The sequence below is a fragment of the Folsomia candida genome, unplaced genomic scaffold (assembly GCF_002217175.1).
Source record: "Folsomia candida strain VU population unplaced genomic scaffold, ASM221717v1 Fcan01_Sc001, whole genome shotgun sequence".
NCBI lineage: Eukaryota > Metazoa > Arthropoda > Collembola > Entomobryomorpha > Isotomidae > Folsomia > Folsomia candida.
In genome coordinates, this window is record NW_019091193.1 from 17399962 (window position 1) to 17421997 (window position 22036).

General features: G+C 35.5%; 8 protein-coding genes across 14 annotated transcripts; 5 read left to right on the forward strand and 3 right to left on the reverse strand.

Moving 5' to 3' along the window:
* The first annotated feature begins 1966 nt into the window (after window positions 1-1966).
* On the forward strand, window positions 1967-4522 carry LOC110863311 (SEC14-like protein 2). The gene is made up of 8 exons (XM_022112586.2): window positions 1967-2690; window positions 2766-2826; window positions 2900-2943; window positions 3031-3148; window positions 3209-3400; window positions 3487-3511; window positions 3579-3634; window positions 4247-4522. The coding sequence occupies exons 1-8, from the start codon at window positions 2646-2648 to the stop codon at window positions 4405-4407; spliced, it is 702 nt and encodes a 233-aa protein (XP_021968278.1). The 5' UTR covers window positions 1967-2645; the 3' UTR covers window positions 4408-4522.
* Window positions 4523-4822: 300 nt separating this feature from the next.
* LOC110841653 (SEC14-like protein 2) lies at window positions 4823-6987 on the forward strand. Its single transcript, XM_022087338.2, has 7 exons — window positions 4823-5379; window positions 5445-5505; window positions 5587-5630; window positions 5707-5824; window positions 5946-6137; window positions 6201-6281; window positions 6359-6987. The coding sequence occupies exons 1-7, from the start codon at window positions 5332-5334 to the stop codon at window positions 6550-6552; spliced, it is 738 nt and encodes a 245-aa protein (XP_021943030.1). The 5' UTR covers window positions 4823-5331; the 3' UTR covers window positions 6553-6987.
* An 899-nt stretch (window positions 6988-7886) lies between these two features.
* Window positions 7887-10829, forward strand: LOC110842523 (SEC14-like protein 2). Of its 6 annotated transcripts, none has more exons than XM_035845735.1 (9): window positions 7887-8183; window positions 8612-8841; window positions 9043-9103; window positions 9442-9485; window positions 9606-9723; window positions 9803-9994; window positions 10286-10311; window positions 10388-10442; window positions 10520-10829. In XM_035845735.1, the coding sequence occupies exons 2-9, from the start codon at window positions 8800-8802 to the stop codon at window positions 10720-10722; spliced, it is 741 nt and encodes a 246-aa protein (XP_035701628.1). In that variant the 5' UTR covers window positions 7887-8183; window positions 8612-8799; the 3' UTR covers window positions 10723-10829. The 6 variants fall into 6 exon arrangements, with proteins under 6 accessions (XP_035701628.1, XP_035701632.1, XP_021943974.1 ...); XM_035845739.1 differs by having other exon boundaries at window positions 7887-8156; XM_022088282.2 differs by having other exon boundaries at window positions 7887-8156; window positions 8628-8841.
* LOC110842522 (DNA repair protein complementing XP-A cells) lies at window positions 10482-12457 on the reverse strand. The gene is made up of 4 exons (XM_022088281.2): window positions 12283-12457; window positions 11464-11983; window positions 11221-11386; window positions 10482-11124 (listed from the first exon to the last, which is right to left on the reverse strand). Exons 1-4 carry the CDS (start codon window positions 12428-12430, stop codon window positions 10852-10854), a joined length of 1107 nt encoding a protein of 368 aa, XP_021943973.1. The 5' UTR covers window positions 12431-12457; the 3' UTR covers window positions 10482-10851.
* Window positions 12270-16332, forward strand: LOC110842520 (DNA methyltransferase 1-associated protein 1). 2 transcript variants are annotated; one of them, XM_035845691.1, is made up of 12 exons: window positions 12270-12406; window positions 13278-13387; window positions 13527-13647; window positions 13796-13877; window positions 14060-14083; window positions 14252-14335; window positions 14505-14587; window positions 14660-14791; window positions 14870-15064; window positions 15155-15581; window positions 15653-15996; window positions 16079-16332. In XM_035845691.1, the coding sequence occupies exons 3-12, from the start codon at window positions 13552-13554 to the stop codon at window positions 16139-16141; spliced, it is 1530 nt and encodes a 509-aa protein (XP_035701584.1). In that variant the 5' UTR covers window positions 12270-12406; window positions 13278-13387; window positions 13527-13551; the 3' UTR covers window positions 16142-16332. The 2 variants fall into 2 exon arrangements, with proteins under 2 accessions (XP_035701584.1, XP_035701578.1); XM_035845685.1 differs by lacking the exon at window positions 12270-12406 and having other exon boundaries at window positions 13229-13387.
* Window positions 16214-18618, reverse strand: LOC110842521 (probable cytosolic Fe-S cluster assembly factor AGAP009023). Its single transcript, XM_022088279.2, has 8 exons — window positions 18383-18618; window positions 18191-18301; window positions 17957-18103; window positions 17779-17875; window positions 17545-17682; window positions 16965-17439; window positions 16722-16879; window positions 16214-16622 (listed from the first exon to the last, which is right to left on the reverse strand). Exons 1-8 carry the CDS (start codon window positions 18443-18445, stop codon window positions 16384-16386), a joined length of 1428 nt encoding a protein of 475 aa, XP_021943971.1. The 5' UTR covers window positions 18446-18618; the 3' UTR covers window positions 16214-16383.
* A 613-nt stretch (window positions 18619-19231) lies between these two features.
* LOC110853236 lies at window positions 19232-20252 on the forward strand. Its single transcript, XM_022101492.2, has 3 exons — window positions 19232-19656; window positions 19723-19866; window positions 19937-20252. Exons 1-3 carry the CDS (start codon window positions 19375-19377, stop codon window positions 20129-20131), a joined length of 621 nt encoding a protein of 206 aa, XP_021957184.1. The 5' UTR covers window positions 19232-19374; the 3' UTR covers window positions 20132-20252.
* Window positions 20164-21310, reverse strand: LOC110853247 (WASH complex subunit 3). The gene is made up of 3 exons (XM_022101503.2): window positions 21172-21310; window positions 20936-21091; window positions 20164-20807 (listed from the first exon to the last, which is right to left on the reverse strand). Exons 2-3 carry the CDS (start codon window positions 21065-21067, stop codon window positions 20343-20345), a joined length of 597 nt encoding a protein of 198 aa, XP_021957195.1. The 5' UTR covers window positions 21068-21091; window positions 21172-21310; the 3' UTR covers window positions 20164-20342.
* Between the last annotated feature and the right edge of the window lie 726 nt (window positions 21311-22036).

A 22036-nucleotide genomic window follows, 5' to 3' on the forward strand; every position in this document is an offset into this window, starting at 1 on the left:
GATTTGCTCGACTGGAATATGTTCAATGTGTTACTACAATTATTAAGAGGCTGATTATGCACGACATTGTTTTCCAGTTTGTTTCACGGAGCAAGATTAAGTATTGCGAAGTGCTTCGACTGGGGTGGACGTGCATTTCTGTGTGTATGATTCAGGATCAGTTCAGCCGTGGGTCGGCTCTGCCAGAGTGTTCCCTATTCCACACGGATCGCAAAACTAACACGAAGGAAAGGCAACACGAAATCGAAAGTCTTTCGCTCCGAGAACAGAGAGCAGAATTCCAGCGAGATCGACCAGCGAGCAGTGGTTCGGAGGAGAAAGTGGAGAGAAAGCTCGGGTTTTATGCTCTTGATATGAAAGTGGCAACTGGTATGCACCCACGTAATACATAGTATCCGATACGCGAGTATATCGGCGTAATAAGCCTGAATTGTTCAACTGGGCTACGTCCTCCTACACAAACATCACCACCCTGCATCCCAAATCAACCACAAGAAGAGATATGACGAATTACAAACGTTGGTATTGGAATAAGGTTCACAGTCCCAATATTTAATACATTAATAAGCTACGCAGGAGTTCAAGTTGATATGATATTAAATATTTATTGAATATTTATTGAATATTTGCGAACATAAATTCAGTCTTTGATACTACAAGTTATAATTTTAACGGACTTCATATGAGAACAATTTCCGTGTTAATGATTTGAGGCAAAAAAACTCCACAAGTTGACAAATTCTTCAAGTAAAATCAAGTTCGAAAATGATTTTCGTTTACATGCAAAATGTTAATAATTACGGACCCTCGTTTAACTTAAATAATAGGGTAATCATTGGTTTAAAATTTAATATGCTGTCATAAGCAGAGCTATCAGGACGTGACAAGGTGAAGTACAATAAAAATGGAGTATTTTTATTTTCTGGTGATTATATCCTGAAAGTGAGGAACATAACTTGTGAGGAGTTGATTTAACTCTTCTCGGTTATCTAGAATAAATCTGAAATAGAAAACTCTAACTACTTGCTTATTTAGTTTTAGTTCTAAAATCTATCTATTAACAGATAATTCATGCCAATGGAACTGAGCTGCTAGCATGTCAATTCACTATTAAACTGTAAAATGAAAGACAAAAAATTGCATTTTGTCCATTTGCTTAAACATTTTCACATAGATAAATAAGTCTCGGCTTTATTAACACGTATGCAGTTTATACACACATATCTACACATATTTACATATGCATATCTGTACATGAAGCACTGAAAGTACGAAGTATTCATGTCGAACTTTGACTTCGATCTTATAAAAACTGAAAATTAACTAGAGAATTTAGTTTTAAAGAAGGATATATCTATTATATAATGTATAAGCTAAACTGCATAATCCTGTCAAACAGTAACCTGTTTGCTGATATAGTTTAGGTTTATATATATCCAAGAAGGAATCTTAAGCAGAATCGACAGAAACTTCTTGAATTTGTTAGTTAAAATTGTGCAATTCAGGTGCCCATAAAGCATTGATTAAACTTATTGGTATGTAACAATGTGTATTTCCATGCATGCATATGTAACTGCATGCAGTGTACTCTCAAGACTCGAAACGCTCATGTTCATTCATCCTTGTAATAATAATACTAAATGCAATGCTTGTGATAAGATCACGATAAACCTGAATAAAATGTAGTTCAATAAATACTGCCCTAGAATTGAAAAGGTCGTCGTCGACTGGTACAATTTTTTAAAATTATTAATTATACGTTTAGTAGAGTCTTTGATCACCCTCTTTCCTTGAATTCAGAAGTCAATAAACATTTTCTAATTGATATCACTATGCATATACGCATGCATAAGGTATGTTCATAAAATAAAATGTATATGCATTCATTATTCGTTTGGTCACATTATTTATCATGTGAAATTTCTGACTCCCACGTGATTTTTATCAATTATTGATATTTTATAAAACCAAAATTGTGTGATGTTATCCTAGGGATATTTAAATGCAAGTGGTTAAACAACAAATTGTGAGAACAAGTGGTGGAAATACTCAGCATTTCATGATCATCATTCAACTAGCAACTAATGACTAAAGAAAAACTCACCCTCTTCTCACAGCAGCCCCAGCACAATATAACCGTGCATATGTATAGTTTTAGTTGCATGTATTTGAGACTTGTATTGCTGCCACGTGCTATTCGACAAGTCTGAAATTGAAAGTATGCATGTAGGTAACTGGCTCAACATTAAGCTTGCTTTATGAATTAGGAATCTCAAGAAATACATAAACATTATAATTGACTCTTCACCCCGTCGCCCCGGCCCTCGAGATAACAACATGGAGATGTATGATCAATGGAGCTCTTTCCATAATACATGTTGTAAATGTATGTGAACCAATCCCTAAAAAGGTGTGCTTAAAACGCATCGTATTATTATATAATAATTTAGTGTGGCTAAGTAGTATATTTGGAAAAATGAGATGTCAGTGCACTTTTCGGTCGGGGTCACGAAAATTCGTATGGTATCAGGACGAAGTCTGCATATATCCTCTCCAAGAAAATAAACAACATTGCCAGTCGTTCTTTATTCGTGGTCGAATGAGCTACGCCATCGATAGTTTTTGCATTTTCTTCTCATCACATCATGACCTCTCCAGTGGATATCAAGGAAGCTAATGCTTTGGATACGGTGTGGAGCGCTATTAATTTTAGTTGAATTGAGTGTCACACAGAGAAACGGTAGTAATCATAATATTTATTGCAGCTTAAAAAGGCTTGCGAAGACTTAAAGCAGGATGAGTTAACTTGTCTACGATTTTTACGAGGTAAGATATTTTTGTTACACGAGTGCTCCAGGTGAAGGTCTCTACTTGAGGTTTAAAACCACTTTGTACGCAGCTCGAGACGGCGATGTCGAAAAAGCAGAAGAGATGCTCCGCAAGGTAAATCACCTCAAGTTTAATGCGTGAATATTGTTATTTTTTGCATTTGTATTAGTACATACAAATTTTTGCGACATATTATTTCAGTCAGTGAATTGGCGAAATGAAAATAACGTATCATCATATATTGACTGGACTCCGTCGAAGGAGATTCAAGAAGATTTCCGATATTCTTGTATCGGGGAGGATAACGAAGGCTATGCAGGTATTAAAATACTAATCTTTTCAGTGGAACCGAGATAAAAATATGTTCAATTAATTTTAGTGATGTACGTGCCGATTGGGAAATGGAACATTAGGGAAATAATTGAACAAGGTCATAAAGACGAAGCCTTTCTGTTCCGGTTTTCTATTCTAGAGCAATTCATGCACTTTGTTCGTCAAACTAAGCAGTACCAGTTCGTAATTATTTTGGACTTAAAAGAGTGCACGTACTGGAAGGTTGCACACACTGCAAGTATGCTACATATATTTATATACCAAACCAAAGTTCCAAGTATCTAATCATATTCACTTTGCAAAATTATGAATTTTTCTACACAGCCATCCAATTATTGATTTCTGCTTTGTAAGTTTGTTTATTTTAATTGTTTTCACAAGGTTTAAACTAAAGTAGAGAATATTTACAAGTACAGTCGGGATTTCGAATCCAATTATCCGGAAAGACTGCGTGCTGCCTATGTCATAAACGGTGAGCATTAATTTAATTTTTTAGAATCAGGTATACAAAGCAAAAATGAGACTAGAAATAAGAAGCATGAAAAACAAGCAGATGTCAGTTGTAAAATAAAATAAATGGATTTCGAGGTTATTAGGATATCGATTCATGGTCAGTGTCAAATTGTGAAATGGAGCGTTACACATGTATCAAATTATGTACGAGTAAAGGGGCCGCAATTTCGCAATGGGACAATGGGACAGCTCAAAGTAGAGTTAATTAGTATTTACATGGTTGTAGAAAATGTAGAGATGAATGTATTTATATATCGCTCGTCTTGTGAGGTTATACACTTGCGGTCTGCGTAGGGAATGGGCTGATTAGATAATAATCTATACGTTGCTGAATTATGCATTGCATGTTGACCCAACAGTTTATACATACATTGTATTGGAGACCTTTGGGTGATTTCGTCAAAAAAAAGCTGTACATACGTCTAAGAGAAGAAGGTTGAATTTTTATAGCTACTTGCATAAAATTCCACCGTATATACTCAGTCAGTTTAGTCTCCTGTTAAATTCAATAAACCAACAATGCAAAACTTTGCTAATAATATGAATTGAATATTAATTTTTAAATTTTTAGCTCCCTGGATTTTTCCTTACGTGTATGCATTCATTAAACCAATGCTTTCGGGACATACTCTATCCAAAGTCAAAATATTTGATGCAAATGTCTCGCAATGGAAACCTGCCTTGCTGGAAAGAATTTCTGAAAACATGCTGCCAGAAGAATGTGAATGCTAAATATCTGTAGTTCGTGTTGCAAATCAGAAGAAAGTATTTTATACGTTTTTTAATTCCTGTCTTACTTTAATTCTGTCTAAACCGATAAATATAATGTACGGATATATGATATCGACATAATTGTATTTAATTTCAATGCTATGCATACCTACTTATGTAGTTGTAACTCGTTGACCTCCGTACTTGCTTACTTATGGAACCGATCTATGCAAATGTATATATGTATGTGTGAGACTGGAGTGGCAATATTTTACGGATACAATTAACCATCATGCTGGTTACGATGTCCTTGTATGCAAAAAATCTGGAAAATATCCTTGCTTATTTATATAAAAAATAGAATGAACTAGACGAGAGCCAGTTTGTGAATGATCAGAAAGATCAGCATTGTGTCATGCGTATTATGCATGTGTATCAATCTTTATCAGCTTAATTGTAACCTCAACATTCAATTCACCCCTCACACACAATGCCCTTCTAACAACTGCATGCTACTTTCCTTGTCTGCATTATTGCAATGCCATTGGCTTGCCCCCTGAATGTTAAGCATTGCATAATGCAATCACTGATCTTTGCAATTCTAGAGGTTGACGAAATGCCTCACAAGCAATTTTGCCTGATAATTCTCTATACGTACTTCCATAAAAATGATCAGCTAGCTTTTTCAACTTGATGTGATGGCATGGCGTTCAATCTCTACAATAAACTTTGTTGAACGCATAATGTTGCGTAACTTGCTTATGAACCTTGTCAAACTGTTAGTGTGTTTTTAGTTACTTTTTGAGCAGAAACATGACAAGTTGACCTTTCTGATTGTTCGGAATTATACATTGTTTCAACTTGAACATACACGGTTATATATATTTATTGACTTAGTATTATTGGTTTTGTACGGAAAGTACTGTACAAATCATCAGTGGTTTAATGACAAATACAATTGAATCTGTTGCCGGGGTGGAAATTCTGGATCAGGTATAAAAACGATAATAAGAGCTGTAAATTTATAACAGATTTAATGCATATTAAATTTTGTTCAGTTTCGTGAAAGAATTTTCGACTTGAAGCAAGATGACGACACATTGTTGAGATTCTTGAAATGTAAGTCCCACTTTTCACTTACAAAAATACACGCGTTCTATCAGTCTTGATACCATTGTCATTAAAAATATAATTTTCCAGACAATGCATATAACATTTCAAGGTCCGAAGAAATGCTGAGGAAGGTTAGTGCTGGGTTGCTTGATTTAATATACAGAAAATTCGATCGTTTATGGATTTAACCGTCTTTGTATAAAATAGAGCGTCAAATGGCGTCAAGAGAATGATGTGGCATCTTATTTACACTGGAAACCACCAAAACCGGTTGCCGACGATTTCAAGTTCGAATGCATCGGAGAGGACAATGATGGTCACGCCGGTAAATTGAGTAGTTAACCTGTAACCTGGAAGAACAGCTTGGCATTTGTATATATACCGTGGCGTGGTTTTGTTTATGGGCTTTGATTTGATAATGATACTAAAATTGCAATGTTTTCTAGTAATTTACCTACCAATTGGAGGATGGTCCACAAAGAAAGTAATGGAAATGGGCTACAGAGACGACAGCTTTCAATTTCGATTTCATCTGTTCGAAACCATTATGGCATCCATTGAGAAAACGAGAAAAACTAAATTTGTCATGATCATGGACATGGAAGGATTAACATACAAAAAATGCATGCATTATGAGAGTAATTGTTTTCATTTACATATTCAGGAGACCACATAAAATTATATTTATTATATTTATACAGCTGTTCAAATGCTATCATTAGCGTTCAAGGACTTTGAAGAAAATTTTCCTGAAAAATTAAGAGCGTGCTACATCATAAATGGTAGCAGTTGAACCAAATATATAATTTTTCACAACTTATGCAGGTTTAATACATTACATAATTTATACTATTTTCAGCTCCTTGGATTTTTACCTACATTTACAACACAATGAAACATTTTCTATCGTCAAAGACTTTAAATAAGGCAAAAGTGTTTAACGAAGACATTCATAAATGGAGACCGTTTCTATTAGATCGTTTTCCCGTAAATCTTTTAAACAAAATCTGGAACCCAATGAACTCTACAATTGAAATTAACAATGAGACGTAATGCATACATATTGCATTCGATATGCATAAAATTATCCAATCATTTAAAATGCACTTAATAATTTCAATATTCAGTTACCAGTATTAACATGAATCGTGTTTTAAATTTATAAGTGTTTGTTACGGATTGTGCTTGTTTAATTATTTATAATTTCCTGGTGATACTTTAATTAATATATTTGACCCCACCGGTTGGGTGAGCTTATAGATTGAAGGCACCTGCAATATGCACGTAAAAATATTTCCATACACACTAAAAGATATGAATCTCGTTAAATCTTGTCTTTATCGTATAAGCACGACTGAAAAATTTGAAGAGACATCTAACTTTAATACACATAAAATTTAGCATGCATTTAGTTGCAATTTGCTTCCCCGAAATTTTACACCAAAGTATTCAAACGCGATAAATGAATAAACTTTGATAAACATGTAATTTTTCGCTGGATTTATTATACGGTGCTTATTTATTTGGACTGAGATTTGCTCACATAGTCTGTGCAACGTTTCTAATTTACTTTTGATAATTTTGCAAATTTTTGATAATGTCCAATTAACAAACGATTCATTCCTTGATTGTCGATGTGTCATAATTAGAGATATTGATTTCCAAATCTACTTACAAATTGCATAGAAAATATTTTTTGTTACACAGCAATGCTACTACATACAGATGATTTGCATATGCAAATACATACTGAACAAGCAGTTTTTATCAAGGTTTTCCAAACCTCTCCGGTTACAATACAATGTAGATACACTGCCTTTGGTTATAAAAATCAATGTTATGCTGGTACTAACAAAATAAATGCAAAGTTTTATGGTATATACTTCTATGAACCGACTGTTACCCTCTTACGTTACGCTAGATAAGCAGCACTTATGTGTGCGCACCTGTAGGAAAGTACGAAAGTTACGATCACGACTCACTGCTGAAGATGTCGGTCTATTAAATACGTGTTAATGCGTCATGCTTAATAATTTCCACTGCTAATCAAATAGTACATAATATACATTTATCTGCATACCTACATCTTTGTGTCTTGCTGTACAATGGCTAAGAAAAAACTGTGGAATTACTATTATTGCTTAGTCAGAGTGTTTAGCCATAAATGAAGACCTTGTCGAAAAGGATGACTTGGCTGAATCTTCAAATTTTTGCTCGGATCCTATCCACTCATGTCCTTTATTTGAATTTAGCCAGCATAAGGTGTTGTGTATTCATTACTTGAATAGCTAGGTATGTATGTACATACAAATACGTAGCTGTTTACAATGCAACCTATTATGATACAGCTTCAACAAGGATGTATTACAGTTGTACAGAATCCTTCCTTTAATTAAAATCGAATAAATAAAATACACACTAGAAACCAGTGCACATCAATTACAGAAACCTTCACATCAGCAATTTTTGCGGATGTGAAACTTCGTCATCCGTGCAACTAGCAGGTTTCCACATAAGATTTCTCTCACGCCAACGACACACATACATGTGTACACACACCTCAGGCGGAATCACTCTGCTGAAGAGCTAATTCTAGATATTATCACCTGAAGTAGTTGGTAGAGTTCTTGTTGTAAAGTGATATGTGCTGTAGTCTCGTGAGACAATTTACCTTCGGATAACTTGTGACTGACAGACTAATAGATTTTGATGCCCTTTGGATATGTTGCACTAGGTGAGTGTACAAAAAATGAAGAGGGCTTATTCCATGGCCCCATTTGCGTCCCCCACACCCTCTCAAAGTGGCGAAAAGCACGAAAAATACACTGCTTTGGCTAAAACCTTCGCCAAAATCCAATTTTGGTGAAGAATGATAATGATATGAATACGGTAAAACAATATCTAGGATCACAAAAATTATGAAAATTGTATGAAAATTGGATTCTTAATGAATTTTTGAATGGCATGGGGTTCCTCTTTGATGGGGTGTGGCTGGCGCAAATGGGCCCCGGGAGTTAAACCCTCCTTCACTTTTCGTACACTCACCTACATAGCATCAAAATCTGTGAGTCTGTCAGTCACAAGCTCTCCTCCTTATGCATTCCGTCTTGAGAAATCATTTTTCTTAGTCGTCCAAACAGCAAGCTTTCAAATCGTGTTTGCACTTTGCAGTAACATAGCTAACTTATTGTAACTAACTTATTTAGTTTTCGTTGATGGAGATTACTTATAGTTTTTGTGAAAAAAATAAAGACCAAACGGACACCACAATATTAATCTAGTGCAAAACATAACTTTAGGATGCTGCCTGATCATTCTGTAGAATCTCAACTTTTGACCGAGGTATGTTTTTCACTGTTTCAGAGCGTCAATCGATATGAGTATTTTAACAACAGATAGATAAGTTTTATCGGGTGCGCATTTGTACTCATTGAGCTTCTTGCTGATAATTGTATGAAAGTGCATTTATTATTCCGGTATTACTACATGAACAACCAACCAAATACTTAATTGACCAAATACTTAATTATGGATTATTTCCAGTTTAGAGAGGCAATTGACGATCCTCAAGTTGACGACGCTGAGCTGAGACGTTTCCTCCGGGGTAATAAATCGTGACCTTAACCTTACCCTTGACTAGTCAAATATTATTAAGTCCGTCAGGAATAGTAGCATTTGTGTATACGAGCTCCATGAATCACACATCATGTAGTTTTCTTTGTTGTAAAGTATCATATTCCCAAATCAATCCGACAAGTTAAATAAACCCGTCTTACTACCACCACATATCAGTAATAATACTACTTATCATAATGTAAAAATACCCAATAATAAAATTATTCAACTACCGTAAATTAAAAGCTTAAATTTTAGTGCAAATCCAGTTTACAAGAAAGCAATATTAACGGTAAAGTACATATGAAAATTAATGTTTCTTGTTAGCCAGAAATCATGACATTGGAAAAGCAATGGAGATGCTAAGGAAGGTGCGTAATCGCATTTTTATAATGCACAATTCACTTGAATTAAAAATTTTCAGAGAGTAATCGAATGAAATTCTATGTTTTCGTAAATTGAAAGTATTTTTCTGTCATTCCCACTCGCAGTCCTTGGAATGGAGGAAGGCTGTCAAGTTCGAGGAAGCAACGACGTGGAAGATTCCGCCCGAAGTTCAGCACGCATTTCCATATTTCATTGATGGTCTGGATAAAGACGGTCGAATTGGTGAGTTAGTTCCAATTACTTCGCACTTATTTGTTAATGGTTGGCAAATGATTAGTAATTCACGATTGGCTTTGTACAGTTTTTTATTTCCCTATCGGACGTTGGGAGGTTCGGAAAATGTTGGCAAATGGCTACAAAACCGAGATGGAGAAACTGATTTATTCTTCAATGGCCAATCTGCTAAAAACGATCGACGACACGGCTCATGAACAGTTTCTAATTATTATCGATCTTGCGGGACTCACTTATTGGAAAGTTGCTCATTTCGAAAGTAAGATTAATTTATGAGTTACTAATTCAAATGCACGATGAACTCATTTCGAAATACAAATATAAAATATTTTTACACCTTGCTAAAAACGCAATTTCAAAAGTACACGAGTTTGAAAATATTCAGATGCGAGTTGAAATACAAGGTATACAAGTATTTCAAACACATTTCAAAATTAAAATACTTTCCTATTTCATGAAATATACGAGTTACGCAACATTTTGCATACATGTGCACTGTGTTTGGATTTGCACGAGTATTTAACGCGTAACACCATCGTTATTTTTGCAGCTATGCAAATGGTGCTCCAAGTCTTCGTAAGTAGAATTTTGCGTAGGGTATCATACCCATGGATGGTCAAATTTGTTATTTTTTATGATTTTCATTTTCTAGAGAGAATATGAACAAAATTTTCCAGAACGCCTGGATAAAGCTCTCGTCATAAATTGTATGTTTATAGTGGAATGATACAAGAGTAATACAATGCTATTTTTGAACCTTGTTTAATTAAATATATTCATCTAGCTCCATGGGTTTTGAACTGCATTTTTCCAATGGTTAAACCTCTTTTGACTGGGACAACGTTGCAGAAGGTACAGATTTTTGATAGCTGTGCTGACAAATATTTACCAGCTATATTGGATATTATCCCAATCTCCGGCCTACCATCAGGATTCCAGGAATACAATCGCGAAATTATTCAAGCACAAATCATAACAACTAACTAACACGCTTTTTAAGTACTGTCCAATATTATTGTTACTATATATGTAGCTAAATGTACAATTTAATAAACACGTTCTTTGCGTCTAATTAAAATATTAAAATGCTGCAAGTTTTCAGATTTACGATTCCAATTACATTTTTTCGAAAGTTTCTTCTTGACCACAGTCGGTGCACTGGTGTGTATACAAATCTTCGTCTTCATTTACACAAACATCAGGACCCCACAAGTGCTCATGAGGTCCTAAATCTCGTGTGTACAAACTGCTTCTCGCTGTCATTCGCAGTGATTTCATTTTTTTGTTGTACTTTTTAATTTTTGTTTTTGCTCTATTTTCCTCTCGTAATTCCAGTTGTTCATTAATACTTTCAAGAGAGCCCCATACTTCAATAGCTCTTTTCTCTACCTAAAAATGAACAAGAATTTATTTAATTATGACAAATTACAATTATAAATGTATGTACAAATTTACTTATGCGTGAATGCCACTGATAATAATTACCTGAAGCCTCAAATACAACTTCATGTCTCCCCATCTATTATTATGCGGATTTGGTCTTGAAATATACTTCAGAATCGGCTCTCGTCGATCAAGATCCACATCTTTCAGCAAAAATTCATTTTTAGAATCAGTCCTTGTAATGAGTTTATGCTTGTCATCCATATCCCTGCATAAACAAGAGTCATTAATCCATGTTCATTTATTCATTATCATATGGTTACGATAAAAGTACTATTCTCTCACTTGCAGCGATCACACACCGGATGGTCGAAATTAAGGAGGAGATACGACTCTGAGAAAGAAAGCCCACAATCTTGGCAATTTGGAGCGTCTGTGGGAACAAAGGCCGCTGGATGTACCGAAAGTACCTTCTCTTGTTCTTCTTGTTCCACCAAGTCGCCCTCTTCAATCAAAAATCCACCCCCTGTGTCGATAACCTTGGTCCCTTGAATCCTCACAACAGATCCTTCATTGACTACGTTTTGCATGTCTGTAAAGAGTTGGGATTCCTTTGCATCATGATAAATCTTTGCCTTTTTAGATTTGGGTGGACCGTCCGAATCTGCATTATGAGCAAATCCATCAAAGGAATTTCGAAGTCGGGCTTCTTTTTCTTCCTCTCTGATTTGAGCCTCATTTTCGATAAGAAATTCCAGTTCAGCATCTTCTACTCGTTTTCTCTGACGTTGGAGTGCAGCTTCACGGTTTCTTGTGATACGGTCTTTTTGGTCTTGGGACAAGGATGGAAGCTCCTGGGAAGACACTGCAAAAAATAAACGACTATTTAATAAGTTATTTGATATGATGTCTGGTTGGTTTTTAATAAAAACTTTTTATGTATCGAATTCACTACAACTATTGACTGGGAACTGGTTAAGGGTGATGGAATTTCTGCCCGCCAAAAACACGTGCCCATTTGATTAACATTGCGAGCGGGCTGAAATTCAAATCAAATCCATCACCCTTAACCAGTTCCCAGTCAATACTACGTAGTAGTCAGTACTACTGACTCAGTAGTAGTTAATTTTAAAAGTAGGAGACATTTTCAAATTGCTAGCTTACTTTCCAAACTATTTGCAAAAATCCCTGGACCAGTTAATCCCTGATAAATGTTTCTTGACAGTGTGCGAAAATAATATTTTGTCGTATTTTCGTCGTATCTCGAGCATTCAAGATTCAAACTGATGTTGTAGCGTCCACCATCTACCATCTACCTATGCTACAGTACATCATCTACTTTTTCAACATCTACTTTTTTTATCATCTACCTTTCTAAAAATCTCAAATTCCCCAAAAATGTTAAAGTGCCCCAAAACTCCGGGTTTTATAAATTATAAATCCACCCCCGAAATTTTTATGGGGCAATGTGAGATACATTGGGGCAACGTGAGATTTTATTTCCTATTGGGGTATCGTTCGTTTTTTAGCGAGCGAAGCGAGCAGGTTAGGTTAGATCTGCTAGGTAGGGGAAAGTGTGAAATGCTTAGCTAGCTAGCCGAGCTACCTAGCCTAGCTAGCAGAGTTACCTAGCCTAGCTAGCACAGCTACCTAGCCTAGCTAGCTAGCACATCTACCTAGCCTAGCTAGCTAGCACAGCTACCTAGCCTAGCTAGCTAGCACATCTACCTAGCCTAGCTAGCTAGCACATCTACCTAGCCTAGCTAGCAGAGCTACCTAGCCTAGCTAGCTCGCTAGGATAGCTAGCTACCTAGGTTGTATCTATCCTAGCTAGTTAGGTTGGCTAACTAAACATTTCACACTTTTCCCTACCTAGCAGATCTAACCTAACCTGCTCGCTTCGCTCGCTAAAAAACGAACGATACCCCAATATGAAATAAAATCTCACGTTGCCCCAATGTATCTCACATTGCCCCATAAAAATTTCGGGGGTGAATTTATAAATGCCGGAGTTTTGGGGCACTTTAACATTTTTGGGGAATTTGAGATTTTTAGAAAGGTAGATGATAAAAAAAGGTAGATGATAAAAAAGTAGATGCTGTACGGTAGCATAGGGTAGATGGTAGATGGCGGGCAGTACAACATTTCAAACTGTGCAGTCTGCTCTTCCCCCTGGCGCATTCACTTCAAGGCTTTTGCTGCTGCACACAATTCACAGTATTATCAAATTGGAAAAACATTTATTTAATTCGAAATAATTCAAATACGGGTAAGTGTTTTCTAATTATAAATTACGAATTAAAAGTGAAGCTATTGTGTACTGAAAATTTGTCTAATCAAATATAATGTTCTGCTTCTGTTTGTTTTTTAAATCGTGTACGTGTTCTAATCGTAAATAATACATGCAGATATAAAGAGAACAAATCAGCCAAAATGAATGATGTTATCGACATTCTGGACATGGGTGGTCCCAGTGGATCTACTGCAATGCGAAAAGTGGGTCGCAAGAAAGGAATAATTCGTCCAAAGGTAAGTAAAGCTTATTTTGTGTGTTAGATTAGCAATAAGAATTATTAAGAATTGTAAAACTCGTAAGGTATGTAACTTTTATACGCAAGTTGCATAATGCAACAATGTTAACATTCGTAAATGGGTTCATTTTATCGTATTTTTTAAGGAAAATCCACCCAAACGTCCTGATGGGATGCATCGAGAATTGTACGCCTTGTTGTGCGCCGATGGAGGCAAAAATTTCCAAGGTAGGATACGTTTTACACAATTTCAGCATATCAAGTTGATATGCTGATTATCAACATGCCAAGAGTCTGACTGCATGAACCTTGAAAAGAAATATACAATATATTCGAAAGCCTAGACTATTTCTTCCTGTAATTGTAATTTGTTCCAAAAACATGTAATAAGTATAATTATTATTTTCCAGAGCTAGCTCCCATTCTTCCAACAGGTAATAACATCGTAAAATAAAAATCTAATCCTACTGTCAAACGCTCACTCATCAATGAACATTGATATCAGTGATCGATGGTAAAATTTGTGGAAAAGTGAATAACACTTCAATTTCGTATTGTAAAATACCGTTTATTTTATACATTCTATATTATTTATTTATAAGATGCTCCCGGTGGATACAAAAAGAAGATAAAGTTGGGCGCCAGGAAGGTTCGGCAATGGAGGTGGGAAGCGTTTACTCATCCAGGTATGCATTTCACAACTAGAAAAAGATGTTTTATTTATGTAAATAGCAATGTGTTTATTAGTAATATGTTAATTCACATCGAAAGGGTGAAATAACAATGTGTTATTAATTACATGTGTATCTTGCTTGCACCAAGCTTAACAGATGTTGTATAATTTATTTCACCCAGGGAGGAAAGATGGACCATTTTTGTGCCACTGGCGAAGGCTTGGCGATGAAAATAAAGAGTATCCGTTTGCAAAGTTTAATGCAGTAAGACTACATACAGATATAACATAAATTATAATAATGTGGGCGTTCAATATTACAATTTTGATAACGTAGGAAGCTTCTGTACCTCAGTATTCTGATGTTGAGTACACGAGTCACTTAGAACATGATGGCTGGACCAAGGCAGAAACTGACCACTTATTTGACTTGTGTAAAAGATTTGATATGCGATTTCTTCTTGTGCAGGTTTGATGAAAAGAGATACAGTTTATCTTATGCAGTCATATCATTGGACAACCTATACATAATTTTACTGTTTTTCAGGATCGATGGGATAAAAGTTTAAGGCAAAGAAGTGTGGAGGAAATAAAGGAACGTTATTATAATATTTGCAACATTCTTAGTAAAGTTCGTCAAGAGGCTGGTACACCTGATCCCAAGGTAGTGCATTATGATGCGGACCACGAGAGTCGAAGAAAAGAGCAACTAAGAAAATTATGGAGCAAGACGCCAGAACAGGTAAGTTTTTTAAATTAAACACCAACCAGATGCTACACTACGTTACGTGAATATTATTAATGCTATCTATTGCGTATGTATGGTGTGTAGGTAGAAGAAGAAGAGTTTTTGCGTTCAGAGTTAAAGAAAATTGAAGCAAGAAAAAAGGAAAGGGAAAAGAAAACTCAAGACCTCCAAAAACTTATCACAGCTGCGGATGCTGGAAGTGCACAGGGTGGTGAAGGCGCTGCAACTGCAACCCCAACTGCAGGTGCAAATCTAGGCAAAAAGTTAGCGTCAGATCAAAAGAAGATTACTCTATTAGCTGCAAAGAAAAAGAGTGGAAAAATGCCTCTGGCTTCAAGAACTAGAGAAGGATCACTGACTACAAATGCTCCTGATGTGTTTTTGGGAATAAAATGGCCGGATTTTAAATCTGCTGGAGCGTTTGTACGTTCTCAAAAGTTGAAACTTCCAAGCAGCGTTGGACAAAAGAAAGCCAAAGCAATTGAACAAATTTTGCATCTTCTTGGTTTGTGTAAGTTGTACACTTATACAGCAATAATTGGCTATGGGGATGTAATTTTGTGATTAATTTGTGGATTTCAGCTATTATTCATACACCAACAGAGGAAATTACTACGCAATTTAACGAGTTGAGATCAGATATTGTACTTTTATATGAGTTGAAATCTGCTCTAACCACGTGTGAAATGGAAATACACTCTCTTGCTCATCAATCCGAAGCAGCAAATGGGGTCAAACTAGAGATTCCTTCGATATTCCTAAATGATAGTACATCAAATATTGTACGAGCGTTGGAAGCACCTACAAAATCTCAGGCACAAGCAGCCCTCCAGGCAATCATGCCCTCTACACCTGGAACCCCAATGACCCCTGGAAGCATTTCTTCTACACTGGGTGTTAGTGATTTGGACGTCGTTGTTCCACATGTATGTATTCCAAATATTATTAATTATTTAATTCCATAACAGTAGTGAATCTTAAATAATTATAACTTGAAATACTTTACAGAGAAAAAGAAAAGCAGCAGAGCAGCAGGCAAACATTCTCAGAAAATTAAAGTCAAAGATGTAAATTTGCAACCGTTCCTACTTCCTAATTCATTTGTTGACATACATACGAAAATCAACACAAACATGCATTCAGTTTAACAGTTGTCAATATTCTTTATTTTCGAATGTAACTTGACTATTTGATCACAGCAGAACATGTACATATGTTTTATTTCTTGGTAGCAATAAATTGTTATATTTTTAATCCTCAAAGTAATTGATCTAAAATATATGAATGTATGGTTTACACAGTTCTTTCACCATTTACCATTTCATTCCTAAATTAAGTTTCTCCACAGCATGAAACTCGGTATATAAAACTCTACCATATAATTCTTTGTCATGTTTTAATTCGTTTAGAATGGACCTCGCTGCATGCATATCATTTTTGGCTTCGGGAAGTTGGTGGTAGTCATTTTCCAATTTCACGGACAGCTCTCTGCTCTGGTTTCCCTCTTCAACACCTCCGCTTACCCGAACCTGAGCCCCACCATTTAGACAGCCTGCGTAGAATATTGTTAATCAACAATATATTCGACAAGAAACTTTTCAACACTGAGCCATGTTACTTGTTAGTATTCGACCATTGAATATTGAATTACCTGTTGGGCAAGCCATAATTTCGACATAATGAGGCATCGAAGTCTTCGCTTTTAGTTTCCTAACCAAAGTCTGAATGTTTCTGAATCCAGTGGCAATGCTGCATTTAATATTCTCTCCAGAATTACCTTCAACAGAAGCGTCGAAAATATCGGGATTTCTAAAACATCAAATAGAAAATTCAATTTTAGATTAAATTATTAAACTTATTTACTGCGGTTGCATTTTAGGTTTTTCCTGCTCACCGTCCAACTTTCCACTCTACTTGGTCAATCACTTTTCCAAATAAGGTGCTAGCAGCGCTTCGAAGGACAAACTCTGCATATCCCCCAGATCCAGAACCAGGATGTGACATCAATTGGCACCCAATCAAAGTATCCCCTTTTATCCCTTCTGGAAACAAGTCAACTAAGGGCACTTGCTCAAAGTCTTGCAAAGATTTGTTGAGTTTCTCCAACATTTGTTCCACTTCCAAAGCTGTGATGACCACGTCTACTTCTTTTGTTTTATATTCGTCAATAAAGAAATCATGTCGTGATGCTTCAAGTTTGCGGTCAAAGCACGACATTAAAGTTACATGATAAATTTGATCTGGTGTAAACTTCGCCTTAGCTCCGTATACCAACTTAATCAAAGATCCCATTATTTGCTGTGCAGATTTAACTTTACTGATTTTAGGAAGTGCATGTTGATGTAACTTTTCGCCGTAGCAAACCCAACCTGAGTATTAAACAAAAAATCATATCAATATAGCAATATCCCAATAATTAATTCTTTGTGAACACATAAATGAGATAAACGATTGATTGATGTATTTATGAGTACCTGGACATACCCCGCTAAAAATTGGAACATTTCTAGTTTGGTAATTATGTATGAATTCATTTGCACTCTCAAGAAGAGAAATGTCTTCAGCCACTGTAACAACGACGGTGTGATCGGCGCCGAGGTCCTTGAATAATCCTAAATACAGGTAGCATACAAATACATATAAGACATTTTTGGCCTGACTATATTTTCACTACTAAATCAATTTATATTAGATAACTAGAAAGCTACCAGCCAATTTTTCTGCCGTTTCTTGAGCAGGCATTCCATACTTGTTTGCTAAGGATAACACAGCTTGAACCCCCAGACTGACGACGGCTAGAGATTCCTGAATTTAAACAAGTCATTAAAATGGAATGTTACAAGTGTCCATGTAATTTAACAGATGAAACTACCCAAAATATTCTACCTTTGTCGTTTTATTCAACTCTAAAACTCTGAATAACTCATCGGGGCTTTGTTGTGATATTAAAACACTTTCAGCTGACGTAATGCAACCACTGCATGCAAGACAGTCGGATAGTGTGACCTCCACCTTCGTCGGTTGCTTCTTTCCCTAAAAATGTTTAATATCTCATAATTCAATTTTAGATGAATGCTTTAATTAAACTATAGTCAGTTATAGAAAGGTTGGTGCAAATACAGTTTTAACATCTGTAGACGCTCCTCCATCGTCCTCAACTTCAATCTTGATTTTGGATGAAGTATTCTCAGCTTTCGCAATATTTGGTTTTTCTGTGGGTATGATACATTCCTGTAGTTATTTCAAAAAATCTACTTTCAATTTCCATCGTACATTTGTACATAAAACAGTGATACTTGATTGTTTACTGACTTGAGATGGGTTAATAAAGTCGTCCAAATCAGTGATTTTCAAAATGCTACTAAATCCAGACATGACCGATATATATATATATATGTATAATTCCTTTCAATTATTAAACTTGTGCTGTTATTTTAATGGCAATTACGAATCGTGATTTACAATTGGTAGATTATTAATGTTAATTAAATTGAAGAATGATCACATTTCTGCTGATCAGTCGTGATCCCAAACTCCCACGTGCTGAAACTTTTACCAGAAGCGTCTCGTTTTTCTCTCGATCCTAAATCACCATCGTAGTCAAATGATCTGACTGACTTACTCTACAAGAAGTCGATTATCATCATATTTTCAAGTTATTTCTTGAAATTCAGAAATATGAACCTCATTTTTATCATTCGCGTATTCTTGTTGCGAACCGTTTTTTTATTTTCTCATTTTTACATATCTGAATTTGATAATTTCTGCATATTCGTATACTACAAAGCAATGGTACTGTGTGAGAAGACATGTTATGGGGCATGGTAATGATAAGCTGGTAATTGGCAATGCAGTATCGTTGTCACTTGTCATTCGATGGCAATCCTAGATAAAGAGTGGAATTTTAGTTCAATTATTTGATTGTCCGTTATACCTTGAAAAAATATTTAGTATGACGCATATTTAGGTTAACTTGAATTGAAAGTTTCTGAATTCACTGAATTCGAATGTCTAATTGCACTGGCGTGTGCATGCTCTTGTCTAATGTTGCATGTTAAGATTAAAATGTGGCCCCAATTAACTCAATTAAATGATATGTGTCGTCTAATCTTATCGTTGACATTCTCTTAAACACATAATGTTTATACCACACATATGTAGATATACAGATACGTAGGTAAGTTATTCCAACGTCAGGACGCCGGTGGCAGGTCAAAAATAACTTTGTGTAACTTTGATTTTTAATAAATTTCAGTCCATAAAAAACTATTTATGTACAAAGTAGATCGTTATATGTTCCAAAAATGAATTTCAAGTTGTTAGTCACCTTTGTCACAATACTGCATTTTGGTCACACCGCAAACATCACTATAGATGTTGGTGCAGACATCACAAGCAGCCCATCATGGGAGAATCAATGCGCCAGCGGATACCATCAACTGGAGACGTTTAGTTGTGACCAAGGTCCGCTGATCCCACCAGAAGATTACACGGGGAGTGAAGGGTATTGGACAAGATGTTCCGTTTTCTTTGTTCCCCGATGTGACATTTTTTACCGACCTCCAGAGGGAACGGTGTGGAAACAGGTCATTAAAAAAGTTAATTACACATAAATTAGCTAGAGTTCAAGCCTATATCATATTTATCAACAGGTCATCATCGAGGCCTACTTTCAAGGAGGGGCATCAGTTGAGGTGGCCGTAGAACACACGGGTGGTTTCTTTACACGATTCCTGCAAGCGACTCAAGGATGGAACACCGCCTCCGTCGATATCTCGCAATTGCCAACCATTATTGTATGTTGCCCAAATATGACACCATTAAGGGCTCCCCTCTTGTTAAGCTAACCATAATCTAATTTTTCAGGAAATTAAAGTAGCTCCAGAGTTTCAGGGGATAGCCTCATACACAGCAATTGATAAAATCATATTGGACGACGAGGCTCCTCTGCCTACCACAACAACGACAACAACTCCACCTCCGTCAACCACTGAAGGTCAGGTTGAGACAACACTTGAGGAGGATATTACTACAGAACCATCACCAACGGTTTCAAATTGAGAATGATAAGTTGTGTGCTAAAACAATACGCATCATTTTAGAAAGTTTTTAATTTCCACATAGTGCTTGATTACAAGTTTCAAGTCCAATGTAATTACAATAAATATTGTTGTTCATGAAATTATTATAAATATTGATATTATTAGATTTGCAGACTTGTTTTGCACATGTACATACATATATCACAGGTTTCATTACTTTTATTAGGTGCTCAAGAATTCAATATTGCAGGGTCGACACCTTCACTTGCCATTTTTTGCATAATTGCTGCCGGTGGTACGCCCACATACATCATTTTAAAGTACTTGGCGTATCTGGGGTCTTCTCTAACATTGTTTTTATTAGTTTTATTATCATCATCGTCCGTATTTTCAGCACTTTTCTCCGATGTCTTGTTGTCAACCATTTGAGGAACTGGGTTTTCTGCATGTTCACTTTGTTGCTGACTGCTAATTTCCTGTGATGCCACTTCCGGAGTTGATGCTTCAAATGTACCGGAAGTATTTTGAGCTATGGCACTTTTAGAAGAAAGGGTGGTAATGTTTTCTGAGGTATTAGGTTGTGTCGGGGGTGTAGGCAAAGACTCCAGTTTGCATTCTAAGATCCTTAGAGCTGACTCAATCTTGAATAATTTTTGTTGAATTTGATCCAATTTGTTTTCACATTTTTCCGCAAACTGTTAAAACCAAATGACAAGAATTTTGACAAGCCAATTCATTAAAACGAATGCATTAACACCAATCAATTTTGAGCATAGTAAAATTATTCATGTAACAATTATTATCTTCGTATTATTTAGCCAACCTGGTTTAAGAATGTCACCGTAGTGCAAAGAAAGTGATTTAAGAAAGCGACTACGCGACGGTTTTCTAATGGTTCCACTTTATTGATGTCAATGTTTGAAACAGCAACTGATATGCTGTCCACCTCTTCCATTATAAAGTTGAGATTTTGACCAGTCTGCAAATAGTTGACAACTTATTATAAAGTTTTATTCGATATGTATATGTACTTCCATTTTTTAAATTTTCTTATGTTACCGAAGTTCACAAATTTTTTGTAGTTTGATTTCCGAGTGATATAAATAAAATGATTCAATCCTTCAATTTCTCAATTGCAAAATTATTCCAATTTCAAATTAATTGCACAATACATTGAAAAAATTCAAACTTAATACAATTTCATCATTGCGGGATTCGAGGCAGTGAAAAGTGAGTTGGTTTTGCTATGATTCAGACTCAATAATCATATCTTTATTTCGTACGTTTTACTTTCTCTTTTGCATGATATTTTACACATTTTCAGATTTAAATTATTTATGTTTCACTATTAATCGACATCGACATCTTAAAATGATTAAAAATCATTCAGAGATCTCTAATCCTATATATTTCCAGAACGATTTTAACTGGTGATGTCATGAATTTATGAATCATACATGAGGAATTCTTAAAGGAATATACCAAATCACTACTTTGCAATATTGTTCTGAATGATAAACCTGTCATTGTGGAGATTTCGACTCTCGACCCCTGATTTTGGCAAACATACCATGATGCCATCTGAAAGGTATGCAAATTGCATTATTGTTCAGTAAGTCCGTTATTATTATTGTTATTGCTGAAGTGATCCACTTCAAATATTGATAAAGGAAAAAAAGTTGTCATATATCCAATAATGTAAACGGAAGGTAATGAACAAATGCACATTTTGACTGGTGATTATAAAAAACAAACTTTTACAGAATATTAATTATTTTACTAAAAACTTAGTTAGGAGCGCAATTTCTCCCAATTTCAATTGCATTGTGCATGCATAACATTCACGTTCACGTTTACAACTCCACTCCGCTTTACAAATAAAATTGGACAAGTACTATTATGACAATTGATTGATAATTGATAA

Bases quoted from the DNA above. Each gene is read 5' to 3' on its own strand.
- LOC110863311 (XM_022112586.2), top strand. From the start codon at position 2,646: ATGACCTCTCCAGTGGATATCAAGGAAGCTAATGCTTTGGATACG. The intron at 3,401-3,486 runs GTATGCTACATA...TTTTCTACACAG, and splicing joins GAAGGTTGCACACACTGCAA to CCATCCAATTATTGATTTCT. The intron at 3,635-4,246 runs GTGAGCATTAAT...TTAAATTTTTAG, and splicing joins TGCTGCCTATGTCATAAACG to CTCCCTGGATTTTTCCTTAC.
- LOC110841653 (XM_022087338.2), top strand. From the start codon at position 5,332: ATGACAAATACAATTGAATCTGTTGCCGGGGTGGAAATTCTGGATCAG. The intron at 5,506-5,586 runs GTAAGTCCCACT...ATAATTTTCCAG, and splicing joins ATTGTTGAGATTCTTGAAAT to ACAATGCATATAACATTTCA. The intron at 6,138-6,200 runs GTAATTGTTTTC...ATATTTATACAG, and splicing joins AAAATGCATGCATTATGAGA to CTGTTCAAATGCTATCATTA.
- LOC110842523 (XM_035845729.1), top strand. From the start codon at position 8,800: ATGCTGCCTGATCATTCTGTAGAATCTCAACTTTTGACCGAG. The intron at 9,486-9,605 runs GTGCGTAATCGC...TCCCACTCGCAG, and splicing joins CAATGGAGATGCTAAGGAAG to TCCTTGGAATGGAGGAAGGC. The intron at 10,443-10,519 runs GTATGTTTATAG...ATATTCATCTAG, and splicing joins TAAAGCTCTCGTCATAAATT to CTCCATGGGTTTTGAACTGC.
- LOC110842522 (XM_022088281.2), bottom strand. From the start codon at position 12,430: ATGGTAGATGGTGGACGCTACAACATCAGTTTGAATCTTGAATGCTCG. The intron at 11,984-12,282 runs GTAAGCTAGCAA...TATTTTTTGCAG, and splicing joins TTTTGCAAATAGTTTGGAAA to TGTCTTCCCAGGAGCTTCCA. The intron at 11,387-11,463 runs GTGAGAGAATAG...TTGTTTATGCAG, and splicing joins CCGGTGTGTGATCGCTGCAA to GGATATGGATGACAAGCATA.
- LOC110842520 (XM_035845691.1), top strand. From the start codon at position 13,552: ATGAATGATGTTATCGACATTCTGGACATGGGTGGTCCCAGTGGATCT. The intron at 14,588-14,659 runs GTAAGACTACAT...TTGATAACGTAG, and splicing joins CGTTTGCAAAGTTTAATGCA to GAAGCTTCTGTACCTCAGTA. The intron at 15,582-15,652 runs GTAAGTTGTACA...TGTGGATTTCAG, and splicing joins TTTGCATCTTCTTGGTTTGT to CTATTATTCATACACCAACA.
- LOC110842521 (XM_022088279.2), bottom strand. From the start codon at position 18,445: ATGTCTGGATTTAGTAGCATTTTGAAAATCACTGATTTGGACGACTTT. The intron at 17,440-17,544 runs GTACTCATAAAT...TTTAATACTCAG, and splicing joins TTTTAGCGGGGTATGTCCAG to GTTGGGTTTGCTACGGCGAA. The intron at 16,623-16,721 runs GTAATTCAATAT...TATTCTACGCAG, and splicing joins AATTATGGCTTGCCCAACAG to GCTGTCTAAATGGTGGGGCT.
- LOC110853236 (XM_022101492.2), top strand. From the start codon at position 19,375: ATGAATTTCAAGTTGTTAGTCACCTTTGTCACAATACTGCATTTTGGT. The intron at 19,657-19,722 runs GTCATTAAAAAA...ATTTATCAACAG, and splicing joins AGGGAACGGTGTGGAAACAG to GTCATCATCGAGGCCTACTT. The intron at 19,867-19,936 runs GTATGTTGCCCA...CTAATTTTTCAG, and splicing joins CGCAATTGCCAACCATTATT to GAAATTAAAGTAGCTCCAGA.
- LOC110853247 (XM_022101503.2), bottom strand. From the start codon at position 21,067: ATGGAAGAGGTGGACAGCATATCAGTTGCTGTTTCAAACATTGACATC. The intron at 20,808-20,935 runs GTTGGCTAAATA...TGGTTTTAACAG, and splicing joins CGGTGACATTCTTAAACCAG to TTTGCGGAAAAATGTGAAAA.